Here is a 10235-nt window from a genome sequence, read left to right as displayed (position 1 = left end):
TAGTAAAAACGTTTTGCAATTTTTGAAGATTAAAATGAAAAGGTGCGGTTTAAGATCCTCCTCCAGCACCACATAGACAAAGGCTGTAGAATTTAGCATTTACAGAATGCTAACCGCCTAGCGTGATGCTAGCTAGTTAGCATTTACAGAACGCTAACCACCTAGTGTGATGCTAGTGCCTCAGTGTGTGACGGCTGGTGGCCGAGCGGTTTGTTTGCTAATGAGCTAGCGTGGAATGAATGCCTCCACCCTCCCAGAGTCAACAGAACAGGGTTTCGGGTGGAGGCTAGGTGTAGCTGGGACCTCACATTCTCCACCACAACCACACAATAGAGGCATTGTATCTGAGGAATGACCTGAAGTGCTGTTGATGGTGTGGGCTGGTGGCTCCAGGGGAGGAGAGGTGTGTGATGTGTGAGTCAGATCAGTCAACACAGAGTGGGGTTGATAGTGAGAGATCCCTGCTGGGAACCTGGAGGATCAATACCAGCACCATCCATTCACTCATTCATTCATAAGGCCGACAGACACTTTATTAGAATCGTCTGCACCACTCTCCTGAACCTCCCAGGAGGAGCCAGACCACACAGAACCAGGAGCTTCTTCAATGAGCCATCTTCTCTCTGATGACCAGGAGAGTGACGATCTCTTCCTCAGGTAGCCCTGGTCCAGCGATCCCATCGGTTAGATACACACAGCCACAATAAGAAGGACTGAACAACACTCTCCAGCCTCAGAGCTCCTCAGGAGGAAACAAGCCCACCGCAGAAAACACACAACGCATACTTCACCGCAACGTTTGGTGAACTGGAACCCTGAGGAGCACTGGGGCGGACCAGGAGGAACCACCAGGACCTCAGGGGAGGAACCTGCTAAGGAACCTGGGGAGGAACCCAGGAGAGGCCTCAGCTGTGTCCTCTAGAACCCAGCCGGTTCTAGGACCCATGTTGCTCTAGAACCTGCTGTGTTCCAACAGTGCTCCCATTGGGCGCGGGCCTTCCTGTTTACAGAGTGGCCTCCCGACCCCACCCGTCTCTTGTCCTGGCGGGACTGAAATAGCCCCCCGCCCCCGCCCCCCCAGACACACAGGACCCCCCGTATCCTGAGGATGTTGCTGAGGAACCCGTGAGGAAACCTCTCCACGCCCTCCTCCTCCTCCTAGCTCCGCCCCTCTGGCCTGTTACACAACACAGCCAGGAGTCGGTGAGGTGGGGGTGAGGTGGGGGCAGGATGGCGGGCAGGGTGGGGGTGAGGTCAGGGCAGGATGGCGGGCAGGGTGGGGGCGAGGTGGGGGGGAGGTAGGGGCAGGGTGGGGGTGAGATGGGGGCAGGTGCCAGGGTGTAGGGTTGGAGGCTCACGTCGGCTCCAACAGGGGCCCTTTGTTCGGGCCCCGCTCTCAGCCCTCAGCTCAGGGGCCGCCAGGATACCACGCATGAATGACCAGCACCTCTCCCTCCAATTACCACCGAACACACTGAGAGGAGGGGGCCCTCCACTAGACCAGGGAGAGGAGGGGGCCCTCCACTAGACCAGGGAGAGGAGGGGGCCCTCCACTAGACCAGGGCTAGTCAGCATGACCCCCCCACCATGCTGCCTCAGTTGGCTGTAGTCACTTAGCTAGCCTTAGCGTGTAGCCAACTAGCTAGCTTTAGACTGTAGCCATAGTGCTAGCTTTAGACTGTAGCTATAGAGCTAGCTTTAGACTGTAGCCACATAGCTAGCTTTGGAGTGTAGCCACCTAGCTAGCTTTAGACTCTAACCACATAGTTAGTTAGAGAATGTAGCCACCTAGATAGCTGAACACTGGTCTTCATGTTCACCAAAACAAAGGCTATGTCAATGAAGTCCTTCTATTCCAATCTCCCATCACAAGGTCGCAGGGTGAGCTGTTTACACACTTGGTTAGCTGATTTGCTAACTAACTGCTGAGAGCTAGCTGAGGCTATCTTAATTAAGTACATTAGTGCGGGAGGATTAGCTCTGAAATAGCACCCAGGGCCCCACATTGATGTAACCCGTAGAGGAGCCTGATGGGCGAACGTACCCAAACAACCAGGTCAAAGACCTGGATTAGGGTCAGTACTATAGGAGATACAGGCTAGGTGCTGCTAACAGAGATACAGGCTAGGTGCTGCTAACAGAGATACAGGCTAGGTGCTGCTAACAGAGATACAGGCTAGGTGCTGCTAACAGAGATACAGGCTAGGTGCTGCTAACAGAGATACAGGCTAGGTGCTAACAGAGAGACAGGCTAGGTGCTAACAGAGAGAAAGGCTAAGTACTGCTAACAATGTTAAACAGTGAATATAAGGAGCATGAAGATACTGTATGTAGTATCGGGTTATGTAACAGCAGCGGGGTGCAGTGAAACAAGACAACACTATCCTGGCACTTCACAACAATGCTTTACTTCAAGTACAGCTTTTACACAAATAACTGCTCCAAACTATTGTTGAACCGAGAAGAAAAGAAAACCTTCTGGAGAACAGAATCAGGCCATGCTGTGTAAGAAACAGGCGGAGCTGAATGGGTTCTGGGAAGGGTTCTGAGGGGTCAGCAGAGATGAAGGGTTCTGAGAACCGGAGCTGATTAGTGATGGAGAATGGAGCCGGTCCTCAGCATTAAACTAGTGACTAGTGATGGAGAATGGAGCCGGTCCTCAGCATTAAACAAGTGACTAGTGATGGAGAATGGAGCCGGTCCTCAGCATTAAACTAGTGACTAGTGATGGAGAATGGAGCCGGTCCTCAGCATTAAACTAGTGACTAGTGATGGAGAATGGAGCCGGTCCTCAGCATTAAACTAGTGACTAGTGATGGAGAATGGAGCCGGTCCTCAGCATTAAACTAGTGACTAATGACTAGTGAATGGAGCCGGTCTTCAGCATTGAACAGCCCTAGAGAGGCAGAAGGTTTCCAAGGCGGGTAGGGGGAGCACCTCGGAGCAACCCCACCCACAGCTCAGTTGTCTAGGTGATGAGGAACCAGGATGGACCGGAATCACGGTGAGGACCCCTCTACAGGGACATTCACCGAACCCCGTCAGACCAATGACCTGCCACTGCCGTTCCTCCAGTCCTTGATTCCAGGTGAGGTCCCCCTCCACGGTGGTCCCTGACTCCAGGTGAGGTCCCACTCCAGATGAGGTCCCTCTCCACAGTGGTGATCCCTCTCCACAGTCCCACCAGACCGGCCCAGGAGGTGAAGCCCCTGGAGAGAGGTCTGAATGCTCAGCAGGAAGCCCGGGCCAGCGGGGGCCTGTGATTGGTCAGTGGAGATCATCAGGGGGATGTCCCACCCTTAAAGCAACAACCAGGACCCAGAGCCACGCCCACATTCCAGACAGACGACGACAATGAGCCGAAAAGCAACCAAACATAATGAGTCGTGACGTGGATATGAAAATCATACGGCCTCCACACCTTTTGAAAAAGGTTTATCTCGAGTTCTAGTGTTAGAATTCTGGAGGGGAACATAGAACCAGACCCAGACTGGGAGGGAACTGGGAGGAACCCACTGGGAAGATACAGCAGGAGAACGTAAAACCCGACCCAGACTGGGCGGACAGCAGAGCCAACACATCCGGCTCCCTGCGCTGGGCAGCTGCTGCTGGGCAGACAGGAGCCTCCATTAGGGGGACAGCTGCTAGCGCAGGCTAGCAGTAGCACAGGCTAGAGATAGAGCAGGCTAGAGGTAGCGCAGGCTAGCAGTAGCGCAGGCTAGAGATAGAGCAGGCTAGAGGTAGCGCAGGCTAGCAGTAGCGCAGACTAGAGGTAGCATAGGCTAGCATTAGCACAGGCTAGCGGTAGCACAGACTAGAGGTAGCACAGACTAGAGGTAGCACAGGCTAGAGGTAGCACAGGCTAGCGGTAGCGCCGGCTAGCGGTAGCGCCATCTAGCGGTAGCGCCGTCTAGCAGTAGCGCCGGCTAGAGGTAGCACAGGCTATCAGTAGCACAGGCTAGCGGTAGCCAGGCTAGCGGTAGCACAGGCAAGCTGTAGCCAGGCTAGTGGTAGCGCAGGCTAGCTGAAGCAGTACAGAGGAGCAGAACCTCAGCACAAAAACGACATCTCCTTTTATCTTGACCCAAATCTTTGTTGAGGGGAGAATGTAAGTGCATGCTTGTGTGTGTTCTAACTAAGCCCCTAATGTTGTAATATCCGCTGTTTCCACTAACATAGTCATACCAAATACAACGGTTATTAATGAAATACCCAGACAAACATTAAGCATGCAGTACAATAGCCTGTGGCTGTGGCTAACTGCTAGCTGACAGTAAGCTACTCCGAGGCTAACTGTCCATCTGTTACAGCCCAAGTCATGAGCGGAAACATAAATCATAATCTCTTTGCCCTTAAAACGCGTTTCTGCTAAGAATGTGCTTCTGAGACCCAGCTGGGCTTAGCAACCACCAGTGAATGAAGTCTTAATCTGCGCTGCACACGGCCTTCCTCGCTGAACAACAGAAGGCTGTTGGAGCGACAGAAGGCCACTCTGCTCTGTGTGCTAACCGGCCCAGAGGTTGGTCTTGAGCTGTCAGCAGCTCTATATCCCTGAGCGGGAGGGAACTCAAACCATCCCAGTCGATAGCCGCTGACGGTGGATGGGAGGAGACTATCAGAATATAGACAATGAGAGGATTTACACAAAGATCGAATTGATCCCTCAAATCTATGTTAGATGCTCCACAACCAAAAAATCATTGTGTGCATTGTGTGTATTATAGATTGTCTAGTAGGCAATATTAAACATATTTTAAGCTGATGAAGGTTTTAAAATGATGCATGCATGTAGAAACCGTGTCAGTAAAAACCCAGCCAGCCCTCCACCAGCCGGGACCAGGACTACGGCCCGGCAGGGATCAGGCCTAGGGCCCAGCCGGGACCAGTCCCAGACCCAGCAGGGACCAGGACTAGGGCCCAGCAGGGACCAGCCGGGACCAGGACTGAGAACACAGGGAGAACCTCAAGAAAAACACATAGGATAGATCTCAAGAGACCGGGACCCCAACAGACCTCCCGACCCAGAGTAGACCCCCAGACCGACCTCTCTCTGGGGAAGCCTGGGCCTAGGGTCTGACACGTGGACCAGAGCCTGGCCTAGGGTCTGACACCAGGACCAGAGCCTGGCCTAGGCTCTGACCCCAGGACCAGAGCCTGGCCTAGGGTCTGGGACCAGGGCCAGAGCCTGGCCTAGGGTCTGACACCAGGACCAGAGCCTGGCCTAGGTCTGGGACCAGGACCAGAGATCTCCACCTGAGCTGATGCTGAAGCTGTAGGAGCTCCTTGTCAACGACATGTTATTAAAGATGTTAAAGCTCTAAGCGAGTGGATCCAAAGACCAGCTGATCCTGGACCAGGGAACAGAGTCCTAATAGTACTGTTCTGAAGAACACCAGCCTAATACCAGACCTCACAGTAATAGTATACCATTACCTTCTACCATTCTCTGGCCTATCTCAAAAAGGAACATTTGCCAGAAAACATTTAATTATATGTATCAATATCAAAATAAGAGTTTCCCCAGCGCAGGGTGAGCTCATTCCTACAGCGCCCCGGACCAAGCAGCTCGTAACCTGAGAGCAGAGGGGTGATACTGCATGGAGATGACCCAGCCCCCCCTCACAGGGGGAGGGGGCAGGGTCCTCTCAGGGGGAGGGGCTTGGTCCTCAGAGGGGGAGGGGCTGGCTCCTCTCAGGGGGAGGGGCAGGCTCCTCAGTGGGGGAGGGGCTTGGTCCTCAGAGGGGGAGGGGCTGGCTCCTCTAAGGGGGAGGGGCTGTGAAGGTATGCAGGCCTGTGGTTGGTTCCTCAGAGGGGGGGAGGGACTCTGAAGGTATGCAGGCCTGTGGTTGGTTCCTCAGAGGGGGTTGAGACTCTCTGAAGGTATGCAGGCCTGTGTTTGGCTCCTCAGATGGGGGAGGGACTCTCTGAAGGAATGCAGGCCGGTGGTTGGTTCCTCAGAGGGGGAGGGACTCTGAGGTATGCAGGCCTGTGGTTGGCTAGTCAGATGGGGGAGGGACTCTCTGAAGGAATGCAGGCCTGTGGTTGGTTCTGCGTGGAGCCGCAGAGGCCAGAGTCGCTCTGTTGGTCTTGGCGGTAAAAATACCGCTGTGGAATGTTACCATGGAGGAAGTCAAACAAGCCTCTGACGTCACAGCCACGCTGTGGCCACGCCCCCCCCCCCCCCTCCCCCTCCCCCAGGTAGGTTAAGGACGTCTGGGGAACTTTCCATGACTGGAGGATCTAGATAAGGCACGGCCAGGCTCCAGGCTCCAGGCTCCAGGCTCAGGGGAATGGGTTGGCGTTAGTCTGTTAAAAGGTGGCGGCTCACAGCTCTGCAAAACGCTACTGAGGAGAGAGAGAGCGTTCCCATCGGCCAGTCGGCATCCAGTAACGGGTAGGTAGGGACTGAGACAGTGTGTGTGTGTGTGTGTGTGTGTGTGTGTGTGTGTGTGTGTGTGTGTGTGTGTGTGTGTGTGTGTGTGTGTGTGTGTGTGTGTGTGTGCTGCAGGAAATGCCCCCCCGTCAGCAGCCATCCTATCGGCAGAAAGCACTTCCTGTTCAGGACAACAAACACTTCCTGTCCCTAACAACCAGTCCTTCCTGTCGAGAGCAGCAGCCGCTCAGGTACATCCTCCTCCGGGAGGGGCGACCATACAGCGGCCTGACCTCGGCAGGTAAAGGTCGGCAGGTGTGTGTGACTGCGGCTGCTGAGGGGAGCAGCCGTGTGCGTTACGCTATGCTAACACACAGTAACACACAGTAACACACAGGAGCACCATGTGTTACTGTGTATTAGCTAGCTAACGGGCCCACACTAGCAGCGTGTGTTACATTTACATTCAGGGCGTTTAGCAGACGCTTTTATTCAAAGGGACTTGGAATAAGTAAATTTGTCAGAAGAAAGAGAAACAACAATATATCTCTGTCGGTACAGTAAGGACGTTCATAGAACCACAACAGTCACTAGGTTAACCCATTCCCCGTATACAACACAGATAGCGAGGATAAGACACCACCACACCATGCCGAGTACTGTTTTAAGCGTCAGGATGTACAACACACAGTGCGTACATTAAGTGCCGGGACGTACACTGAAGTCCCTGCAGAGTTCTACTCCAAGCTCTCCTAGCTCACACACAGTAACACCGTGTGTGTCGGTGAGAGGCCGGTCCCAGCTGAGACTGCGGGGTGCCACGGCCCACTGTGGCTCCAACGCAGGTAAACACACCGACAGGTCAACGACATTGTCAGCGTGTGACAACAGAGTTTGACCTGCACCCCGCCATATGTCCTGTCAAAGTGCCCTTGGGCTAGGCAGCCGATGGCCTGCTCAGAGCGGTGGAGCAATAGGAGCTCAGTCCGCTACCCTGCTCCGTTTCTCCTGTAGAAATACACCTTCTACTGCACTAGAGCACCTCTGCAACACTGCACGTCTGAGCCTCATCTCCTCCTGCTGCTGGCTCAGAACAGAACAGGTCTGAGCCTCATCTCCTCCTGCTGCTGGCTCAGAACAGAACAGGTCTGAGCCTCATCTCCTCCTGCTGCTGGCTCAGAACAGAACAGGTCTGAGCCTCATCTCCTCCTGCTGCTGGCTCAGAACAGAACAGGTCTGAGCCTCATCTCCTCCTGCTGCTGGCTCAGAACAGAACAGGTCTGAGCCTCAACTCCTCCTACGTTGGTACGGTTCAGAACAGAACAGGTTTGATCTACAAGATCTCATTTCCTTCTGTCAATCATTCTTCACATTCCTGCTGTCGCCCTGTTTCCCCACAATATAGTATAGTAGGCTTACAGTATAGTACAGTATGTAGGCCTACAGTATAGTATATAGGCCTATAGTATAGTAGGTCTACAGTATTGTATAGCGGGCCTACAGTATAATAGACTAATAGACAGTATAGTATAAAATAATTGGCCAACAGTATATTATGGAAGCCTATAGTACAGTAGTATAGGCATATAGTATACTATAGTATCAGTATAGTTATAGTACTCAGTATAGTTATGATATAGTATAGGATAGTATATAGGCCTATAGTACACTATATATAGTGTAGTATGGTATGGTATACTATATCAAGTATAGTTATGATACAGTATAGTAGTATAGCCCTATAGTACACTATATATAGTGTAGTATAGTATACTATATCCACTATTGTTATAGTATACTATATCAACTATCGTTAGTATACTATATCCACTATCGTTATAGTATACTATATCCACTATAGTGTGTTGGTGCTATCCCTTGTAGTGTCAGCCCAGCCATGAGATCGGAGCACAAGGACAGACAGGATAATCCTTTACATTCCTCAGACTGCAGACTCAGAAATGTCATCCTAGAAATTAGATTTATGCTCCAAACTCGGATACAGAGACGCACTAATCATTCTTAATCTAATGTCCCAGCACTCCTGTGTGTGCGTGTGCGTGGCGCATGCGTGTGTGTTAAAACAGTGGCTAGTTTCAGTTCTAATTGAAAGGTGGTCCAGCTCTGAGGTTGCACTAAGTGCCCAGGTTGTAAAGACTTCAGGTCCATCATCTGAGTGGATCCAGCGGTTCAGACGGCCTCCTGTCTTGTCCTGTCCTCTACCTATTACCTCCCGGACAGGACAGGGGTAGTGACTATGACCCACTGCTCTTCGGTTTCAGGGGAACAAGACTCTTGCACACACACACACACACACTGAGTCATGGAGGTGTAATATTGGTGTTCCCAGGACCCTTTTGGGTTCGGGCCTGTGGTTTGGTCCCAGTAACCCCGACACCAGTAGGCTGATGGTTACAGGACCAGTAGGCTGATGGTTACAGGACCAGTGGGCTGATGGTTACGGGACCAGTAGGCTGATGGTTACGGGACGAACACAAACTCCACAGCAACACATCCACCCTAACGTAGCGAGGACAGGACCCCCCCCCCCCCCCCCCCCACACCCGGGTTAACAGGACACCACCGACCTGTTGCGTTCTCTCCGCCGGGTTCATCATCACCGCCTGCCGGAAACTGTTATCCACGTAGGACGCCATCGTGGTCCCTCGGAGCGGGTCCCGGTCCTCTCCGGTCCTCTCGGGTCCCGGTCCTCTCCGGTACGTGTGTAGCGGTGTTCTCCGGGCGGTACCAGGCCGAGGAGCCCCGGGTCCCCCGGTAGGAGAGGGTCGAGGCTCAGCAGGCCCCGCCGGGGTCCAGCCGCTCTTCCCGGCGTCCGTCTGCTCCCACCCGGGGAACCTCTCCTCGGAGCTCGGGTCCACGGGGGGCCGAGGGCCGGGAGGACCGGTCTGGATCAGGTTACGGGTCTACCACCGGGTTTAATCCACCGCGGAAAGCCATCCTGTCGACGGAAGAAAGCCCACGGAGTCTCTAGTCCCAGAACACAAAGTATTATCTAACCCCGACCAACTAAACCTGAGCGACTAGATCCACCATCACCGACCACAGACCGACGAACTCCCGGGAGGAAAACTCATTCTGATCGGCGGTAGAAGGGCTCAGACACACGGCCACCGGGGGACTGAGGGGAGAGGCTCCGAAAACACTGGAACCCGAGGACAATGCACGGCGGAGGGGTATCTACCGCCACCCGGTGGCCGAGTGGGAGAACGACAGCTGGAGAACCTCCACCCAGTGGCCGAGTGGGAGAACGACAGCTGGAGAACCGCCACCCGGTGGCCGAGTGGGAGAACGACAGTTGGAGAACCTCTACCCAGTGACCGAGTGGGAGAATGACAGCTGGAGAACCTCCTCCACCCAGTGACCGAGTGGGAGAATGACAGCTGGAGAACCTCCACCCAGTGGCCGAGTGGGAGAATGACAGCTGGAGAACCTCCACCCAGTGGCCGAGTGGGAGAACGACCGCTGTGTAAAGTAGTGATTTGCTGCCACCTAGTGGCACAACACCACAGTCGATGTTGTATTTAAACGTTTGCAGGTTATTCAACGTTAATTTTTCTAGTTGTTAAACTTTATTAAAGAATGTGTCGTCAGTATATATATATATATATATGCATGCATGCATGACACATGCATGACAGTTTGCGTTTTAAGCTCCAGGTGGACAATAGTCAATCTCTTAATTGTTTTTGTTTTTTATAGAGCCATTGAACCCAAAACATTTTTGGGTTATGAACATGGCCGTTTGTCTTATATGATCGTCAACATAGTTATCTGTGCCATTTATTCACTCATACTGAACTAAGTCCCCAAATTAGAGCAAAATAGGGGTAAAAACCCTACG

General features: G+C 52.9%; 1 protein-coding gene across 1 annotated transcript in view; it reads right to left on the bottom strand.

The window, feature by feature from the left end:
• Nucleotides 1-9524, bottom strand: part of rapgef2b (Rap guanine nucleotide exchange factor 2b) — a 57075-nt gene extending 47551 nt beyond the window's left edge. Inside the window, 1 exon segment of the mRNA XM_084469529.1 lies at nucleotides 8962-9524. Within this exon segment, the coding sequence (XP_084325655.1) occupies nucleotides 8962-9030 (69 nt within the window). The 5' untranslated portion in view covers nucleotides 9031-9524.
• Between the last annotated feature and the right edge of the window lie 711 nt (nucleotides 9525-10235).

Source organism: Micromesistius poutassou (assembly GCF_964030765.1).
Source record: "Micromesistius poutassou genome assembly, chromosome: 6".
Taxonomy (NCBI): domain Eukaryota; kingdom Metazoa; phylum Chordata; class Actinopteri; order Gadiformes; family Gadidae; genus Micromesistius; species Micromesistius poutassou.
This window is presented reverse-complemented; position numbering and strand designations above follow the sequence as displayed.